The 22,144-nt window shown below is 38.6% G+C and overlaps 1 protein-coding gene across 7 annotated transcripts in view; it reads right to left on the reverse strand.

The window, feature by feature from the left end:
* The window catches only part of CPVL (carboxypeptidase vitellogenic like), a 205,656-nt gene that overhangs the window by 54,647 nt on the left and 128,865 nt on the right, over positions 1 to 22,144 (reverse strand). For all 7 annotated transcript variants that reach the window (XM_050783202.1, XM_050783200.1, XM_050783205.1 and 4 more), the window contains 2 exons: positions 21,096 to 21,194; positions 19,379 to 19,552 (listed from right to left, as the gene is read on the reverse strand). In XM_050783202.1, the coding sequence (XP_050639159.1) occupies positions 19,379 to 19,552; positions 21,096 to 21,194 (273 nt within the window). The remainder of the gene's footprint in view (positions 1 to 19,378; positions 19,553 to 21,095; positions 21,195 to 22,144) is intronic.

The raw sequence follows: 22,144 nt of genomic DNA on the forward strand, positions 1-22,144 counted from the left end.
TCTGGTAGTGAAGCTGAGAAACACTAACATCCTGAATCCTGAAGATGCAATTAGGTGAAATTTAATGAGCTGTAGAATGATAAGTGACAGGGAAATGTAACTTTATATTTACCATTTCCTGACTAGATGAACTTTTTTTTTTGAGATGGAGTCTTGCTCTGTCACCCAGGCTGGAGTGCAGTGGCGCAATCTCAGCTCACTGCAACCTCCACCTCCCAGGTTCAAGCAATTCTCCTGCTTCAGCCTCCCGAGCAGCTGAGATTAAAGGCATGCACCACCACGCCCAGCTAATTTTTTTGTAGTTTTAGTACAGACGGGTTTCACCATATTGGCCAGGTTGGTCTCAAACTCCTGACCTGGTGATCTGCCAGCCTCGGACTCCCAAAGTGCTGGGATTACAGGCATGAGCCACTGTGCCTGGCCAGGTGAACTTTTAAACACAGCATATTAAGCCTTACCCAAAGGCAACTTAACCTTTAAAAGCACAAGTGCAAGTAAGAATTGGCACTGGCAGATGGTTCCTCTTAAAACTGCAGTGACCTTCCAGACCACTTAGAAACACAAACAACCTCAAATCCAAGGACACACACATGCACACACACACACACGCACACACACACACACACACACACACACACACGGTCTTTGAAAATACAGCACAAATGATTTTTTTTTTTTAAGCAAGGCAGGAACTATAACCAGACAGAGAAAAGGGGGTTGAAAACATTTTCAGAATCTTCAAGAAAAACAAGAACAATGTAACTCCTATATCACAAGGAGTATGGAACCAGGGTACAAAGAGCAGAAGTTTCAAAGCCAAAGCTCCTAGAGACTGTGGGTTGCGTTTCCTAGATTCTAGAGATACTCTATCCTTTCATCACCACATTTAATTATTTTTAAAATCAGGATACATCTTACAATCAATGTATGACAGTACATTTGCATTTTTTTAATGCTTCTGAAAAGACTAAGGAATATACATGACATAGTCAATGGTACTTGAGGTGGTGGATTATTTGCACTTATAATTGAATATACGTTTATTGTAAAGATGGTTTATAGTACAAACGAACAAACCATTTGTCTTCCTTCTGCGATTCCATCCTTTCTTTTCCTTCGCTTCCTTCCTTCCAACTTTATTGCATACTACTATGTGCTGGCTGCTATAGTAGGCAGCTAAATCAGAATCTTTGGTGGAGTGGGCCTGATTAGGTGTTTTTAGAGCACCCCAGGTGTTTCTAATGCAAAGGGAGCCATTAGAACCACCGCTGTAGTGGAAGTGCAGTTTCAGAATGGTTGGAAAAGGGAAGATTAAAGAAAGTCAAATGTATTAAGCAACACTTATTCTCCATCAAACCTTTTTTTGTTCCTATAAAAATTATTCTTTCATTTCTTACAGGTTACTGAGAATCTACTATGTACCCGCCAGTGTGCTAGGCCCTGCGTATACAGTGGTGAACAAGACAGGTAACATAGCTGCCCTCATAATGCTTAATGTCCATGAGATAGCATTTTACAGATTAGGGAGTAAAAGGGAAACTTTAAATTCCAAGCACTGAGGCTTCTGACATTGAATGCACTTCAATGCTACCATCAGGGAGATGTAACAGAATATGACCTGCAAGGTAAATCAGCTGCTCATCAACGGGCACGTACAGCCAGGTAGAAAAGATGATTTTAGTTACCTGCTATTTTGGATTGTGTCATCATTTTCTGTCCGTGAGGAAAACTGATGGAACTCCCCATGGGAGTTTATACAGTGACTTTGCCTCCACCATAACGCCTCCTACTCCTTTGTAGTGTGCTGAGAGACTTTAAAGACATTGCCACGCTAAGCAGACCAAATCCTCACAACATGGTCAATTAAATCTCTGCAGAGCATTTAATCACAGTTGCCTCCTTTAAAATCTTATTATTGGCCGGGCGTGGTGACTCACACATGGGGAGGCCAAGGTGGGTGGATCACTTGAGGTTAGGAGTTTGAGACCAGCCTGGGCAACATGATGAAACCGCGTCTCTACTGAAAATACAAAACTAAGCCGGGCATGGTGGCACACGCCTGTAGTCCCAGCTACTAGGGAGGTTGACACACAAGAATTGCTTTAACCTGGGAGGCGGAGGCTACAGTGAGTTGAGGTTACACCACTGCACTCCAGCCTGGGAAACAGAGCAACACCTTGTCTCAAAATAAATATATATATATAGTTATTATTTCCTAGCCTACATATCTGTAAGTTAGGGAGCTTAATAATAAACAGATACCCACAAATGCACCATCCACCTTAAGAACTTCTATGCTACCAATACTATTGAATCTACCCAATGTACTTCTTCCCTGTCCCAGTCCCAGCTTTCTATCTCCTGGACAGAGATATTCACTATCCTGGAGTTTAGACATAGAATTTTCTAATGTTTGAAAAAAGTTTTACAATATATGTTTGTATCTCAAAATAATAAATGATTTGTTTTTGTTTCTGTGCTTTCTTTTATTTGTAATCAGTGACATGCCTTCTTCACTGAACACTATGTTTCTAAGAGTCTTCATGTTGTTGCATCTAGCTAAGTTTATTAATTTTTATTGATGAAAAGTAAGTGTGAAAACTACAGAACTCTTGGAAGAAAACATAGGACTAAATCTTTGTTCCCGGCCGGGGGCGGTGGCTCAAGCCTGTAATCCCAGCACTTTGGGAGGCCGAGGCGGGCGGATCACAAGGTCAGGAGATCGAGACCACAGTGAAACCCCGTCTCTACTAAAAATACAAAAAATTAGCCGGGCGCAGTGGCGGGCGCCTGTAGTCCCAGCTACTCAGGAGGCTGAGGCAGGAGAATGGCGGGAACCCGGGAGGCAGAGCTTGCAGTGAGCCGAGATCGCGCCACTGCACTCCAGCCTGGGCAACAGAGTGAGACTCCGTCTCAAAAAAAAAAAAAAAAAAAAAAAAAAAAAAAAAATCTTTGTTCCCTTGGGTTAGGCAATGGTTTATTGGGTATGAAATCAAAAGCGTAAGTGATCCTTTCCAGTAGATTTATCAAGTCAATAGGAATTTTAAAATTTACTAGTAACCACATTAAAAAAGTAAAGAGGCTGGGCACGGTGGCTCACCATGTAATCCCCAGCACTTTGGGAGGGCGAGGTGGGTGGATCACAAGGTCAGGAGATCGAGACCATCCTGGCCAACATGGTGAAACCCCATTTCTACTAAAAATACAAAAATTAGCTGGGCATGGTGGTGGGCGCCTGTAGTCCCAGCTCCTCAGGAGGCTGAGGCAGGAGAATGGCTTGAACCTGGGAGGTGGAGGTTGCAGTGAGCCGAGATCGCGCCACTGCACTCCAGCATGGGTGACACAGCAAAACTCCATCTCGGGGGGAAAAAAAAAAAAGCAAAACGAAAGGGTGACATTCATTTCAAAACTACATTTTATTTAGCCCAATGTCTTCAAAAGATTCTCATTTCAACATGTAACCAGTATAAAAATGATTAGTGAGATACCTTACATTCTTTTTTTAATACCAAGTTTTAAAAATCCTGTATTTTACACTTTTACATTTCAATTGGTACGCCACATTTTCCTCAGAAACACTGGATCTGTATTAAGATTTTATAAAATAAAGATTGCAGCGCCAACTTAGAGCAGCGTGCAGAGGCTTGCACCGTGAATTTTAGCTCCAGAATGACTGCAAGAACAAACCAAGAATCCTGAGAGAACCCACAGACCCTCTGAAGAAGTGGACTGCTCTTGCAGGACCCAGGAGACACCCCAAATACTCAGCCGCAGCAAGACCTGCCCAAGGAGAGTCTGAGCTCAGACTCGCCTAGCTTTGCCCTCACCTGATGGGCCTTCCCTACCCACCCTGGTAGCTGAAGGCAAACAGCATATACTCTTGGGAGTTCTAGGGCCCTGCCCACGGCTGGTTCCTCTCCATACCACCACAGCTGATGCTCTCTGGAAAGTGGCACCTCCTGGCAGGAGGCCAACCAGCACGAAAATAGAACATTAAACCACCAAAGCTAAGAACCCTCACAGAGTTCATTTCACCCCCCTGCTACCTCCACCAGAACAGGTGCTGGTATCCACGGCTGACAGACCCATAGACAGTTCACAGGACAGGACTCTGTGCAGACAACCCCCAGCACCAGCCCAGAGCCTGGGAGACATGCTGGGTGGCTGGACTCAGAAGAGAGGTAACAATCACTGCAGCTCAGCTCACAGGAAGCCACATCTACAGGAAAAAGGACAGAGTACCACATCAAGGGAACACCCCCACCCAGTGGGACAAAAGAATCTGAACAACAGCCTTCAGCCCCAGACCTTCTGACAGTGCCTACCCAAATGAGAAGGAACCAGAAAACTGACTCTGGTAAAATGACAAAACAAGGCTCTTTAGCACCCCCCCAAAATCACACTAGCTCACCAGAAATGGATTCAAACCAAGAAGAAATTCCTGATTTAACTGAAAAAGAATTCAGAAGGTCAGTTATTAAGCTAATCAGGGAGGCACCAGAGAAAGGCAAGGCCCAATGCAATTAAATCCAAAACATGATACAAGAAGTAAAGGGAAATAGATTGCCTAAAGAAAAAAACAATAAAAGCTTCAGGAAACATTGGACACACTTATAGAAATGCAAAATACTCTGCAAAGTCTCAGCAATAGAACTGAACAAATAGAAGAAAAAAATTCAGAGCTTGACGACAAGGTCTTCAAATTAACCCAGCCCAACAAAGACAAATAAAAAAAATAAATAAGAAAATATGAACAAAGCCTCCAAGAAGTCTGGGATTATGTTGAATGACCAAACCTAAGAATAATCGGTGTTCCTGAGAAAGAAGACAAACCCAAAGTTTGGAAAACAGATTTGGGGGAATAATCAAGGAAAACTTCCCTGGCCTTGCTAGAGACCCAGACATCCAAATACAAGAAGCACAAAGAACACCTGGGAAATTTATCACAAAAAGATCATCACCTAGGCACACTGTCATCAGGTTATCTAAAGTTAAGATGAAGGAAGGAATCTTAAGAGCTGTGAGACAAAAGTGCCAGGTAACCTATAAAGGAAAACCTATCAGGTTAACAGCAGATTTCTCAGCAAAAACCATACAAGCTAGAAGGGATTAGGGCCCTATCTTCAGCTTCCTCAAACAAAACAATTATCAGCCAAGAATTTTGTATCCAGTGAAACTAAGCATCATATATGAAGGAAAGATTCAGCCTTTTTCAGACAAACAGATGCTGAGAAAATTCACCACTACCAAGCCACCACTACAAGAACTGCTAAAAGGAGTTCTAAATCTTGAAACAAATCCTGGAGACACATCAAAACAGAACCTTTTTAAAGCATAAATCACACAGCACCTATAAAACAAAAATACAATTTAAAGGACAAAAATAAATAGCAAAAAAACCAAGGTACACAGATAACAAATAGCAGATGAATTCTATGGTACCTTATATTTCAATAGTAACATTGAATGCAAATGGCCTAAATGCTCCACTTAAAAGATACAGAACTGCAAAATGGATAAGAACTCACCAACCAACTATCTGCTGCCTTCAGGAGACTCACCTAATACATAAGGATTTACATAAAGTAAAGGGGTGGAAAAAGGCATTTCATGCAAAGGGACACCAAAAGTGAGCAGGAATAGCTATTCTTATATCAGACAAAACAAACTTAAAGCAACAGCAGTTAAAAGAGACAAAGAGGGACATTATATAATGGTAAAAGGTCTAAACACATATGCACCTAACACTGGAGCTCCCAAATTTATAAAACAATTACTAATAGACCTAAAAAATGAGATAGACAGCAACACATTAATAGTGGGGGATTTCAGTACTCCATTGACAGCACTAGACAGGTCATCAAGAGAGAAAGGCAACAAAGAAACAATGGATTTAAACTATACCTTGGAACAAAGGGACTTAACAGATATATACAGAACATTTCGTCCAACAACCAAAGAATACACATTCTATTTAACAGCACATGGAACTTTCTCCAAGATAGACCAAATGACAGGCCACAAAATGAGCTTCAATAAATTTAAGAAAATTGAAATTATATCAAGTACTCTCTCAGACCACAGTGGAATAAAACTGGAAATCAACTCCAAAAGGAACCTTCGAAACCATGCGAATACACGGAAATTAAATAACCTGCTCCTGAATGATCATTGGGTCAAAAATGAAATCAAGATGGAAATTTAAAAATTATTCAAGCTGAATGACAATAATGACACAACCTATCAAAACCTCTGGGATACAGCAAAGGCAGTGCTAAGAGGAAAGTTCATAGCCCTAAACACCTACATCAGAAAGACTGAAAGAGCACAAACTGATATCCTAAGGTCAAACCTTAAGGAACTAGAGAAACAAGAACAAACCAAACCCAAACCCAGCAGAAGAAAGGAAATAACCAAGATAAGAGCAGAAATCAATGAAATCAAAACAAGAAAAAAATGCAAAAGATAAATGAAACAAAGAGCTGGTTCTTTGAAAAGATAAATAAAATTGATAAGCCATTAGCGAGATTAACCAAGAAAAGAAGAGAGAAAATCCAAATAACCTCATTAAGAAACAAAATTGGAGATATTACAACCAACACCACTGAAATATAAAAGATCATTTGAGGCTACTATGAACACCTTTACACACATAAAATAGAAAACCTAGAAGAGATGGATAAAATCCTGGAAAAATACAACCCTCCTAGCTTAAATCAGGAAGAATTAGATACCCTGAACAGACCAATAACAAGCAGCGAGATTAAAATGGTAATTAAAGAATTACCAACAAAAAAAAGTTCAGAACCAGATAGATTTACACAGAATTCTGCCAGACACTCAAAGAAGAATTGATGCCAATCCTTTTGATACTATTCCACGAGATAGAGAAAGAGGGAACCCTCTCTAATTCATTCAAGGAAACCAGCAACACCCTAATACAAAAACCAGGAAAGGACATAACCAGAAAAGAAAACTACAGACTGATATCCCTGATGAACACAGATGCTAAAATCCTTAACAAAATACTAGCTAACTGAATCCTATAACATATCAAAAAGAAAATCCATCATGATCAAGTGGGTTTCATACCAGGGATACAGGGATGGTTTAACATACACAAATCAATAAATGTGATACACCACATAAACAGAATTAAAAACAAAAATCACATGATCATCTCAACAGATGCAGAAAAAGCATTCAACAAATCCAACATCCCTTTATGATTAAAACTCTCAGCAAAATCAGCATACAAGGGACATACCTCAGTGTAATAAAAGCTGACAGCCAACATAATACTGAATAGGGAAAAGTTGAAAACATTCCCTCTGAGAACTGGAACAAGACAAGGATGCCCATTCTCACCACTCCTTTTCAACATAGTACTAAAAGTCCTAGCCAGTCCAATCAGACAAGAGAAAGAAATAAAGGGCATCCAAATCGGTAAAGAGGAAGTCAAACTGTCATTGTTTGCTGATATGATTGTTTACCTCGAACACCCTAAAGATCCCTCCAGAAAGCTCCTAGAACAACAAAGTTTATGGATACAAGATTAAAGTACACAAATCAGTAGCTCTTCTATACACAGTGACCAAGCAGAGAATCAAATAAAGAACTCAACTCCTTTTACAATAGCTGCAAAAATAAAATAAAATAAAAAAATAAATAAATAAAAATAAAATAAAATAAAATAAAATAAAATACTAGGAACATAGCTAACCAAGGAGGCAAAAGACCTGGAGAAATTGGAACTCATCTGTTTTGGTGGATTTGTAAAATGGCCCAGATACTTTGCAATAAAGTTTGGCAGTTCTTCAAAATGTTAAGGAAAACTACAAAACACTGCTGAAAGAAATGATAGACAATACAAATAGACAAGACAAATAGAAACACATCCCATACTCATGGATGGGTAGAATCAATATTGTGAAAATGACCATATTGCCAAAAACAATCTACAAATTAAATGCAATCCCCATCAAAATACCACCATCATTCTTCACAGAATTCAAAAAGCCAATTCTAAAATTCATATGGAACAACAACAACAAAAAGCCCACATAGCCAAAGCGAGACTAAGCAAAAAGAACAAATCTGGAGGCACCACACTACCTGATTTCAAACCATACTATAAGGCCACAGTCACCGAAACAGTGTGGTACTGGTATAAAAATAGGCACACAGACTGATGGAACAGAATAGAGAACCCAGAAATAAACCCAAATACTTACAGCCAACTGATCTTCGACAAAGCAAATGAAAACAAAGTGGGGAAAGGACACCCTTTTCAACAAATGGTGCTGGGATAATTGGCTAGCCACATGTAGGAGAATGAAACTGGATCCTCATCTCTCACCTTATGTAAAAATCAACACAAGATTGATTAAGGACTTAAATCTAAGACCTGAAACTATAAAAATTCTAGAAGATAACATTGGAAAAACTCTGCTAGACATTGGCTTAGGCAAGGATTTAATGACCAAGAACCCAAAAGCAAATGCAATAAAAACAAAGATTAATAGCTGGGACTTAATTGAACAAACGAGCTTTTGCACGGCAAAAGGAACAGTCCAGAGAGTAAACAGACAACCCACAGAGTGGGAGAAAATCTTCACAATCTGTACGTCTGACAAAGGACTAATATCCAGAATCTACAACAAACTCAAATAAATCAGTAAGAAAAAAATCCCATCAAAAAGTGGGCTAAAGACATGAATAGACAATTCTCAAAAGAACATATACAAATGGCCAACAAACATGAAAAAACGCTCAACATCACTAATGATTAGGGAAATGCAAATTAAAACCACCATGCAATACCACCTCACTCCTGCAAGGATGGCCATAATCAAAAAATCAAAAAATAGTAGACGTTAGCATGGATGCAGTGATCAAGGAACACTCCTACACTGCTGGTGGGAATGTAAACTAGTACAGTCACTATGGAAAACAGTGTGGAGGTGTCTTAAAGAACTAAAAGAACTACCATGTGATCCAGCAATCCCACTACTGGGTATCGGCCCAGAGGAAAAGAAGTCATTATATGAAAAAGACACTTGCACACAGGTTTATAGCAGCACAACTCGCAATTGCAAAATCGTGGAACCAAAAGCAACCCAAATGCCCATCAACCAACAAGTGGATAAAGAAACTGTGGTGTATATATATACACACAAAATGGAATACTACTCAACCATAAAAAGGAATGAATTAATGGCATTTGCAGCGACCTGGATGAGATTGGAGACTATTAAGTGAAGTAACTCAGGAATGGAAAACCAGACATCATATGTTCTCACTGATATGTGGGAACTATGAGGACACAAAGGCATAAGAATGATATAATGGACTTTGGGGGCTTTGGGGGAAGGGTGGGAGGGCGGAAAGGGATAAAAGACTACAAATAGGGTGTGTTGTATACTGTTCGGGTGATGGGTGCACCAAAATCTCACAAATCACCACTAAAGAACTTACTCATGTAACCAAATACTACCTGTACCCCAATAACCTTTGGAGAAAAAAAAGTTTTATAAAATAGAGACAGAAAAAAAAAGTTGATTCACACACCTAAATTGTGAATGCTTGGATGTTTTCCAATAACCAACGTAAGTATTAGTTTTTAAACCTATTTTTAACTTGACTAAAATGAAATAAAATTAAGATTCAGTTCAAAAAAAAAAAAAAAAAAAAACCAAAAGCGTAAGTGTTGAAATAAAACACAAATTGGATTTTATCAAAATTAAAACTTTTGGACTTTGATGGGCAACATCAAGAAAATAAAAAGACAACCCAGAGAATAGGAAAAAAATAATATCTGATAAGGGACTTGTATTCAGAATATATAAAGAACTCTCAGGTTGGGTGAGGTGGCTCATGCCTGTAATTCCAGCACTTTGGGAGGCTGAGGCGGGCGGATCATGAGGTCAGGACATTCAGACCGTCCTGGCTCACATGGTGAAACCCCGTCTCTACGAAAAATACAAAAAATTAGCCAGGCGTGGTAACATGCACTTGTAATCCCAGCTACTCAGGAGGCTGAGGCAGGAGAACTGTTTGAACCTGGGAGGCGGAGGTTGCAGTGAGCCAGGATCACGCCACTGCACTCCAGCCTGGGTGACAGAGCGAGACTCCATCTCAAAAAAAAAAAAAAAAAACCAAAAAAAACTCTTACACCTCAATAATAAAAAACAAATAACCCAATTAATTAGCAACCCAATTAACAGGCAAAGTATTTGGATAGACATTTCTCCAAAAAACATAAAAATGAACAATAAAAAACACATAGAAAGATGCTCATCGTTCATCATTAGGGAAATGCCAATCAAAGCCCAATGAAATAGCACTTTAAATCACTAGGATGGCTAGAATCAAAATGTCAGACACTAACAAGTGCTGACAAGGATATGGAGAAATCGGAACTCATCCATTTTGGTAGAATTGTAGAATGGCCCAGATACTTTGCAATAAACAGTTTGGCAGTTCTTCAAAATGTTAAATATAGATTTAACATATGACCCAGTAATTCCACTCTTAGGCATCTATCTACCCAAGAGAATGGAAAACACACATTCACACCAACACTGTACATGAATATTCATAGCAGCATTTTTCACAATAACCAAAAAATGGAAACATTCCAAATGTCCATCAATAAATGAACAGATGAATAGAATGTGGTATAACCATACACAGGAATATTATTTAGCAGTAAAAAGAATGAACATGCTACAACATGTATGAACCCTGAAAACATATAAAGTGAAAGAAACAGTTACAAAAGGCCACACACTGCACAATTTCATTTATATGAAATATACAAAATAGGCAAATCCATACAGACAGAAAGTAGATTAGTGGCTGCCAGGGGCTGGAAGAGGAAGTGGAAATCATTGCTAATGGATAGGGGATTTTTTTCTTTTTTCTTTCAGATACAATGAAGATGTTCAGAAATTAGATAGTGGTGATGGCTGCAGAGAAAACTGCAGTTGCAAAAACCACTAACTTGTACATTTGAAATGAGTGAATTCTGTGGTATGTAAATTATATCTCAGTAAATCTGTTACAGAGGCTGGTTGCAGTGGCTCACACCTGTAATCCCAGCACTTTGGAAGGCTGAGGTGGGAGGCCTGCTTGAAGCCAGGAGTTTGAGACCACCCTGGGCAACAGAACAAAACTCTATTTCTACAAAAAAAAAAAAAAAAAAAAAAAGAAAAAAGAAAAACCAACAACATTAGCCAGCACATGCCTGTAGTCCCAGCTACCTGGGGGACTGAGGCTGGAGGATAGCTTGAGCCTAGGAGTTTGAGACAGTACATATGACCACACCACTGCACTCCAGCCTAGGTGATAGAGCAAGATCCTGTCACAAAACAAAACAAATGAAATCTGTTAAATAAATAGTATACCCTTTACATAGCCTTCACAAATGTTAACATTTTACACAACCATTGTACAATGATCAAAACCAGAAAATTAAAATTGATAAAATATGATTTCTTCTATAGTTAGTATTTCTTCTCATAGCTCAGATTTTCTTCCTGGAATAATTCTGGAATAATTCATTTTATAAAGAATATAAAAAATATATTCTTTAGAAGCTCCTTTAGTGAAAATCTGTTGATTCTAAATGCACTTGAAATAATTTTTTTGTTAAATCTGAAAATACTTTTATTCTACCATTTTACTTGAAATATAGTTCTAGATTATTATCTCATTTTAGTACTATGAAGATGTTATGCCTTCCATTGCTGTCATTGACAAGTCTGTCAGTCTGATTGTCCACCTTTTGTAGATGGCCTGCCTTTTCTTTCTGGACTTCTAAAACATTGTCTTTGCTTTTTGCTATTGTTCAATTTCATTAAAACCAGCTGAAATATGAATTAATTTTCTCTTTCCCACTGCTTACTGTATATAACAGGCAATTATGAATAAAGCTGTTATAAATATCGCTGTGCAGATTTTTGTGTGGACACAAGCTTACAATTCATTTGGGTAAATACGAAAGAGCATGGCTGCTGAATGGTATAGTAAGAGTATATTAAATTTTGTAAGAAATTTTCAAACTGTCTTCCAAGGTGGCTGTATCATTTTGCGCATTCCCACCAGAATGAGAGTTCCTACTGCTCCACATCCTTGCAAGCATTTAGTGTTGTCAGTATTTTGGATTTTGGCTATTCTAATAGGTCTGGAAGTGGTGTCTCATGACTTTAATTTGTACTTTAATTTGTAATACCCTAATGACATATGATGTTGAACATCTTTTCCTTTTCTTCTTCCTTTTTTTTTTTTTTTTGAGACAGGGTCTCTGTTGCCTAGGCTAGAGTGTGGTGGCAGTCATGACTTGCTGCAATCTTGAACTCCTGGGGTCAAGCAATCCACCCACCTCAGCCTCTTAGGTAGCCATGACTACAGGTGCATACCACCACATCCAGCTAATTAATTTATTAATTATTTTTATTTTGTAGAGACAGGGTCTCTCTATGTTGTCCAGGCTGGTCTCAAATTCCTGGGTGATCCTCTCACCTTGGCCTCCTGGAGTGCTGGGATTATAGACATGAGCCACTGGCACCCAGTCAACATCTTTTCATATGTTTACTCACCATCTGTATATTTTCACTGGTGAGGTCCCCAGGTCTTTTGCCCATTCCTAAATTGGGTTGTTCATTTTCTTATTGTTGAGCTACAAGGGTTTTTAAAAACATATTTTGGTTAACAGTCCATTATTGGATGTGTCTTCTGCAAACATTTTCTCCCAGTCTGTGGCTTATCTTCTCATTTACTTGACATTGTTTTTTGTAAAGCAGAAGTTATTAATTTTAATGATATCCAATTTCTCAATTATTTCTTTCATGGATTGTTCCTTTAGCATTGTATCTGAAACATCAACACCATATCCAAGGTCATTTAGATTTTCTCCTAAGTTAATGTCTACAAGTATTATAGTTTTATGTTTTACCTTTAGGTCTATAATCCATTCTGAGAACATTTTTGTGAGGGGTGTAAGATCTGTGACTAGATTCATTATTTTGTTTTGTATGTGGATATATCCATTTGTTCCTGTGCCATTTGTTGTAAAGACTATTTTTGCTACATTGTATTATCTTTGCTCCTTTATCAAAGGTCACTTGACTATATTTATGTGGGTATATTTCCAGGCCCACTATTCTAGTTCATCAATCTATTTGCCTATTCTTTTGCCAATGCCATTCTTAATTATTACAATAAATAATATCTTAATTATTGTAGCTTTATGGTAAACCTTGAAGTTGGGTAATGTCAATCTTCCAACTTTATTCCTCTTGTTCAATATTGTGTTGGTTATTCTGTGTCTTTTGCCTCTCCATAGAAACTTTAGAACAATTTATCCTTATCTATAAAATGTTACTGATATTTTGATTGGGATTGTATTGAATCCATGGATCAAGTTGGGAAGAACTGACATCTTGACAATATTGAGTCTTCCTATCCATGAACACAAAATATTTCCCCAACTATTAGTTGTTCTTAATGTCTTTTATCAGAGTTTTGTAGTTTTCCTAATATAGATCTTACACATATTTTGTTGCATTTATACCTAAGTATTTCATTTTTGAAGGGTGCTAATATAAATAGTCCTGTGTTTTAGTTTCAAATTTCACTTGTTTATTGGGAGTACATAGGAAAGTGACTAACTTTTATATATTAACCTTATATCCTGCAACCTTGTTATGATTAATCACTTATTAATTCCAAGAGGTTTTTTTGTTGATTCTTTTGGATTTTCTACATAATCATGTCATCTTCATTCAGTCATTATCCAATGCTCTTTTCTTTATATAGATGTGAGTTTCTGACCTATATCACTTATCTTCTCTTTGAAAACTTATTCTAACATTTCTTACAAAGCAGGTCTACTAGCAACAAATTCCCTCAATTTTTGTTTGTCTGAGACAGTCTTTATTTCTCTTTCACTTTTTGAGGAATACTTTTGCAGGGTGCAGAACTCTAAGTTGGTGGGTTTTATTCTCTCAGCACTTCAAATATTTCACTCCATTCTCTTCTTGTTGGCATGATTTCTGAGGAGAACCTAGACGTAATTCTTACCTTTGCTTCTCTATTGGTAAGGTTTTTCTCCCCTTTGGCTTCTTTTGAGACTTTTTTTCTTTATCTTTGTTTTTTTGAAGTTTCCATATGACTTGCCTCCTTTTCTTGGTTATTTGATTTTGACATTTATCTGGCTCCATGTTTTCTGAGCTTCTGGGATCTGTGGTTTGGTGTTTTACATTAATCTGGGAAAGTTTGCAATCATTATTGCTTTAAATATTGCTTCCATTTCCTTCTCTTTCTTCTTGTTCTGGTATTCCCTTTATGGTATGTTACATCTTTTGTAGTTGTCCTACAGTTAAGGCTAGTCAAAAAAAACTTTTTTAAGTCGTGGTTCTCTTTACTTTTCAGTTTTGGAAACTTCTATTTATTGCATCCTCATGCTACTCTTGGCTGAGCTGTGTCCAGTCTGATAGCCCACCAAAGACATTCTTTATCTCTGTTACAGTGTTTTTGATCTCTAACAGTTCCTTTTGATTCTTATAATTTCCATATCTCTATTTTCAATATCCATCTGTTCTTGCAGGTTGTCTACTTTTTCCATTAAAATCCTTAGTATGTTAATCATAGATGTTTTGGCAAGTATTATCTTGATTCCTAAGCCAGGCAAAGATATCATAAGAAAAAAGAAAACTGCAAGGCAGTAACTCTGACATTCATGCAAAAATTATCAATAAAATATTAGCAAATCAAATTCAACAATACATCAAAAAGATTCTACAGTATGATCAAGTGGGATTTACCCGTAGCAGGCAAGACTGGTTTAACATAGGTAAGTCAATCAAAGTGACACATCACAGACTGAAAGACAAAACCACATGATCATCTCAATTGACACAGGAAGTATTCAACAAAATCCAACATCCTTTTTTGATAAAAACTCTCAACAGTTTGCGTATACAAGAAAAGTCCCTCAACATAAAAAAGGTCATTTATAAATGACCTTTGGCTGAGTCCTCACCCCACCCATGGTGTTTTAAACTCTCAGACAGGTCCCTATGGAGCCTCTAGTAATTTACCAATTACAGTTCAGGTTTTCCTGCCTCAGCATTTGTTTCCATGGAGGGTTCTACTTACGGGTTTGCTCCTGTTAAGCTGTGACTCCCCATATTCACCTCTCTCTCTACTGTGACCTCAGTTTCGACAAATCTAAAAAGAGTTCTTGATTGTACTTCAGTTTGTTTGGCTTTTTACTGTTGTTACAATGGAGTGGAGACTTCTAAGCTCCTTACACACTGGACTGGAAACAGGAAGCCTGCCCATTCTTTTTTATTTCTGTTTTCCAGGGTTTCTTGCATAACTTTTGAATGTAGGAAGAACTCAAAGGCTTTTAAAAATTTGTTGAACATTTTTGGTAATAGCTTATATATAAATAAATAAGCACCTTCTAACCACCAGGCACTCTTCTAAGTGTGTTTACATATATAATCTCATTTAAACCTCACAGAAACTCACACATAAATACTGTTTTTATTCTTGTTTTATAGACAAGGAAGCCAAAGCGCAGAGAGTTTAAGTTTCCTGTCCCAAAGGAGCATAGCGAGTGAGTGGCATAACCAGAACTCAAACTCAAGATGTGCAACTAAAGAACATGTTCATAACCACCATACTGTATTAACCAGATAACTCCTAAAAGTCCTGATCATGTTTTGACCTCATTCAGTCACAAAGAATTCAAATAGTCCAACAGATTGTTTCTCATTCTAGTTATTTTGGAAACTGCCAATATGATATTTCAATTTACCATCCAAACATCTGAAATTACTGAAAGGAAAATTTGAGTATGCACCTCCTGTATATCATTGTAAGAAAAGGATTATGTTTTCATGTAGTTTACATAGAAACTAACATAGTTTACAGAGAAGCTAATTTTTATATAAAAACTACATGAAAACATAATTCTAGAAACCCAGGAAGGTCTTCCTTCAACCATTAGAGATGCTCCTCACTGGCTAAAATGAACCCAGTGCTCGAAAAAGATCTCTACTTCCTATGAATAGAAACCGGCATGCTATTTTCTATGACAAATTAGTACCGAGTCTTACGTAAATATGACTTTAATGGTACTAATGTTTTAAGCCAACCTAGGTTGTTCTGATTCCTGTTCTGAACATTGAGGTTCAACATCATTAACAGACAAGCCAAAGATAATCACTATCCTGAGGGCTTTGCCAGCTGCGTGAGTGAACATGCTGTCTGTTTTAGCATCAGCCACTTTTTGGTCTGCATTAGATTGATGGCATATTTTGTTCTGTTTCTTTATGGAAATATGGTTTATCTATACCAATAAACTCTTCTTTTTCTAGCAACCAATTCAGAGTTGAAAAGTTTATGCCGGGCACAGTGGCTCACGCCTGTAATCCCAGCAATTTGGGAGGATGAGGCGGGCGGATCACTTGAGGTCAGCAGTTTGAAACCAGCCTGGGCAACATGGTGAAACCCCGTCTCTACTAAAAATACGAAAAAAAAAAAAATTAGCCAGGCATGGTGCCATGTGCCTGTAATCCCAGCTACTGGGGAGGCTGAGGCAGGAGAATCGCTTGAACCTGGGATGCGGAGTTTGCAGTGAGCCAAGATCGTGCCACTGCACTCCAGCCTGAGCAATAGAGTAAAACTCTTGTCTCAAAAAAAAGAAAAGAAAAGAAAAGAAAAGAAAAATTTAGAAAATATGGATTCTGATTTTATTGGAATTTATAGTGGTAGGTTTAGGATACATGGGCAAGACAGACAGAGATGTTTAAATATAAAAATGCAGGTTCATCACTAATCAACATATTCTCCTTTATCAATCAAAACATAAAGAGAGTTTATGTCATCAGGTAAGCTGTTTGTTCCACCCTATCCCCACATGGCTGACAAAGGAATCATATTCTAGTTAAATTTGTACAGTGAGGCCAGGCGTGGTGGTTCATGCCTGTAATCCCAGCACTTTGGAAGGCCAAGGCAGGTGGATCACCTGAGGTCAGAAGTTTGAGATCAGTCTGACCAACATGGAGAAACCTCGTCTCTACTAAAAATACAAAATTTACTGGACATGGTGGCACATGCCTGTAATCCCAGCTACTCGGGAGGCTGAGGCAGGAGAATTGCTTGAACTCAGGAGTTGGAGGTTGCAGTGAGCCAGTTGCGCCACTACACTACAGCTGGGCAACAAGAACTCCATCTCAAAAAAAAAAAAAAAAAGGTTTGTACAGTGAGAAAATATATCTCCCAAGGGTGCAAATAACACATACCGAACTTCCTTATCTGCTCTCCTCTCAAAAAAACTCACTCTTTCCATTCCTTAACATCACATTACAGAACATCATCTTTAAGACATGAATGCTAACCTCTCCTGGTTTAACAAATTTGTGGATAATAAGCACCTAATGGATTATGGACAGGTTTATAGACATATTTTTGATATAGCACTAATCATTCATTCATTCATTCCTGACATCTGCTCCAGGCTGGTGGTGGTATGGGTGTCAGACTGAGAGTCTGCACATTAGAGTGTGCCATGTACAAGTACGGGGGTAAAGACAATGCATTCCGAGAGCTCAGAGAAAAGGACAAACAGCAGTACCTTCTGGAGGTGCTCTGAGAAGGCTTGAAGCAGCAAGCACTAAGGGTCACTACCTGCACCCAAGTAAACTAAACACAAGGATGGCTGAAATGCTGGCCTGACCTAGTTAAACCCTTTCTTTCCTAGAAAGTAAGTATATCATCAAGTTTTGCAGGTTTATAATGGGTTTGTAGACTTGGCATAGCATTGGTCTCAGACTATTTTCAACAATGGTTATGTGTCCAACACTGTACTAGGAGCAGGACCGAAAATGGGCCTCCTAGGTCTGGCATATTCTAAACCACAGTCTAGTTAGGGTGCATTGGCCAGGGACTCCCTGGATGGTATTGCAGATTGTGCACTGAACATTAATAAGAGACACCATTCCTAATACAGACATTATAGAAATGAATATTCATCATGCCAGCAAATGGCAGTAAAGAGTCTGGTTTTAACTAAGGTAAAACCTTAGTCAGGACAATTTCTGAAAGATGGAAATAAAGTATCTTGAGGAGAGGATGCCTTTTTTCTAATTCATTCAAAAATCCTATGGGCAGCTGACTGCCCTGTTTTTTGTTCATTCAAAAAAGGATATAGGGAGGAAGTGGATCACTCAGTGGTGGTCTCCCCAATCATTAGTACAGGCATCCTTCAGAGTTGCCCCAGAGACGATCCCTCGGGCAAAGGCTAACAGCACTGGAGGACCAGAGGAGGAGCTGAGAGTGTAGTACGAGGAAAGAAATAATACACAGGATGACTTTCCCCATGTCACTTGCTCTTGGTGTCCTCCCTCCCAGTGGGAGTTCTAGGGCCCATGCCTCTTTGCCTGAACCTCCAGGGCTCCTTTCCTGTGACCTCACTCTCCACTGGCACCTCCAGCAGCAGAGGCAGAGCATTTCAACCAGACAGCATAGTGGCTTGACTTGACCTACTTCCAAACAAGGACCCTTTCTCATTCATCATTTCAACCTCACAGCCTAAGGAGAGACTCAAAACACTGTGGCTGGGTAAAGTAAATGAATACAATCATTAGGTAAAATGCATTTTTAGAATAACCAGTTGATTTCATTTATCCCTGACGTCACTGGGATTAAAGTGACAAAGCAATACGTAACAGAAATCTGGCTCTTACACACGGTCAGTCATCTTTTTGGCTCTGCAACTCTTCCTTTCTCAAGAAAGGATGAGAAATGGTATGTGACAAAGGGAACTTCATTTTAAGGAATGATCAGGGGAAAGTGGTTAAATTATTTTATTTTATTTTATTTTAATTTTAATTTAATTTTTTTGAGTTTTTGCTCTGTTGCCCAGGCTGGAGTGCAATCTTGGCTCACTGCAACCTCTGCCTCCCGGGTTCAAGTGATTCTCATGCTTCAGCCTCCCAAGTAGCTGGGATTACAGGCACTCGCCACCATGCCCAGCTAATTTTTGTATTTTTTAGTAGAGAGGAGATTTCACCTTGTTGGCCAGGCTGGTCTCAAAATCTTGACCTCAGGTGATCCACCCACCTCAGGCTCCCAAAGCACTGGGATTACAGTTATGAGCCACCACGACCGGCAAAAGAGGTTAAATTAAAAGGAACAATATAAAACTTTGAATTGGAAATCAAACAAAGAAGGGGTTGGTATTTATGTTAGTGACACATCATAAAAGTTTTAAAAAAAAAAAAGGCAGGACTCAAATTACAAATCACCTCTGCTCTTGGTAATCTGAAAGTTCCTAAAATAATAACTGAAGTAGCTCTCTTACCTTATAATTATTCATGATTTCAGTTAACCATGGCTTAACTGACTGTACTGTATCTTCTCGCAAGTACTTTTCAACTACAGTTCCATCATTAAAAGTCCGATTTCCCACGTGGATGGCTTGTCTCACCTCTGGGAGTGACAAAAGTTTCACATAGTAAAGCTGATCCTCAGGTTCCTGGCGGAAGGGGGCATTGGAAAGACATAGGGAACGTGATTGGTGGCAGGGACAGCACGTTGGGAAAAGCTGTGAATGTCTCATAATATACAACAGGAACAAATGTGATGGGACTATTAACTTGTCGCCATTCTTGAAATTTTAACTCAGAGGTTTCGAGGTAATTTAGGTGGAATCTTTTTACTAACAGGAAATCTGAATGACGTGATACTCTTAGAGCAAATACAGGATTTTCCTTTGCAGAAACTAATATTTTGCAATCTGTGACTCCCATTAGCAACCCCTCTAGAGGCAAAGATTGAGAAAACAAAAGAGGTGAGATTATCAAAATCGATTCACTCCTTGTTGGTGGTTCTTTGGAAAGAAGGTCAAATGGATCACAAGGGCCAGGGTGGTGGCATGCTGGATTTAAAGCCAAGAATTTCTTTTCTGTGGTCTGCTGTTTATTAAAACCACACACACACAAAATTGGATTAACTATAATAAAGGGGAAAAGATGTCAAATGTGAAAAGAGATGATGCTTTATGAAGGACACAAGACAGAAGAAAAGTTGTCCATGAAGCTCATTTAAAAAAAAAAAAACTGCAATAAAGTCTCTGTAATAATCATTATACTGAAAGAAAGGAGTAAATGCTTTTTTAAAAAAACAGTTACACAAGGATTTAAAAAACTGTTAAAGTTTGAGTTTGACAACTCTGTGCTTCATCAACAACTTTTGCTAACTATGAATATATTATGTTGTAAAGAAAAAAAGATATCACAAATTTTGTTTCTGTCTTGTCTACCACATGTTTTTCTCTTGGTAGAACCTAAATCCAAAACTGCAGCACTGGCGAATTCCACTGAAACTAACATACTTTATTTACAAACTAGTTCATAAATCAGGCAATTTAAAAAACAGAATGCATTGTCATAAGCATTAGACAAAGATTATACAAATTCAAACACCTACTTTGGCTCCTTCTGTTTGACTAATTCTACACAAAAGATACCAACTTTGGTCTACTTTTATGAAACAAACTACTTGAATACTTTGAGAAATATTCTAGAAGGCTTGAAGTAAGGGCCATACTAAATGCATTAAACCTCTTAAGTTAAAAGTAAGATAAAGCAAATATTTTCATTAAGGCTTTGGCAGTTTTGATTATCCAAGTGTCTTAAGTACAGAACAAAGAATGTGGGCATTTTCAAGAGACTCATAAACAGACTTGAAGCTCTGGGACCTGAGACCCAGAACTCCAATCCCAGCCTGTGTCCTTCACAAAAAAGCCTCTATAACAAGCTCTACTGGGGGGAAATTATGTTAATCAGAAGTTGTTTTGAGTTATCTGAAATATCACACATTCTCAGTGGTCAGATTATAACATATACAACACTGATGAGGAAAAGATCCTACGGGTTAGTAGACCACATCACGCAATACAGTTTGGACATGCTGGTCTAGTATAAAGTCATCTATAATATTTCCCAAATCAAAGGAAGTTCGGTTTTGCCAAAAGTTTTAAGCAAACATTATTATGGTTTTTAAAATGTTGTCATTACCGTGCACCGCAAAAAGTTATAGTAATTACTACATCCTGTAACATTCTGGAAGTAAGAAGGATCACTTGTTAAGTCGCCGTCTAGTAGTTTATCCAGTATCTAGGTTGGGAGAGAGGGAGAAAGAGAGAAAGAAAACATCAGCGTGGGTAAAAATGTACAGACATTTGTCATTTCCTTTATTCAACAACTTTTTCATTCCTCTATTGCTTCATCCAGCACCCACTTATTGTGCATATTCTCTGTGCTAGACACTGCCATGGCACTGGAGAAACAGCCATCAACAAAACAGACCAATGGTCCTCCCCCATAGAGCTTTCATTCTAGGCGGGGGACAATAAGCATTTCTAAGTAAATTACATCATGCGGTAGACAGTGACAAACTCTTGAGTATGTTAGGGAATGGTAAGGAGAAAACTAAAGAGGAGTAGGAAGTATCATGCGTGTGCATGTGTGTATGGGACACTGTGGAGAGGAGGTCACAGAGGATCTCACTTAGAAGGTGACATTTGAGTAAAGACATGTTGGATGAGAGGAATAAAGCCACGCAGACATCTAGGGGAAGGAAGGTTCCAGGCAGAGGACACAGCGAGCTCAAAGGCCTTGCCTATGGAAGTAAACCTTGTGGGAAGGGTGCCTTAACATGGATCACGAACTGCTCACCAGATGACATGGAGAGAAGACGCAGGATATGGTGCAGCTCCAGGTTTCTGGAGCTGGTAGAAGTTATCTTTGGGCTGACATTAAAAAACCCAGTCACCAGCTGAGGGGGAGAGCAATCAGCATGGTTGCATGCTTTCCTCCAGCGATTGTCAGCTGCATGGAGGCAAGCACAGCCTGGCAGAGGGGGAGATTGAGCCAGGGCTGTGGTTCAGCCAAAGGAGTCGGAAGAAGTGCAAAAGAGGTTTGGGCTTGGAAATGTATGGGATGACTGACCCTGGGTTGAAGACAGGTAATTAGAGAAATGGAGACTTCAGGGTGTTAGAGATAGTGGAGAGGCAGGAGGATCAATGGATTGAAAGGTAGTGAGGTTGCAGGGCTGTAAGACTGGT

This window comes from Macaca thibetana, chromosome 3 (assembly GCF_024542745.1).
Source record: "Macaca thibetana thibetana isolate TM-01 chromosome 3, ASM2454274v1, whole genome shotgun sequence".
NCBI classification, from domain to species: Eukaryota; Metazoa; Chordata; class Mammalia; order Primates; family Cercopithecidae; genus Macaca; species Macaca thibetana.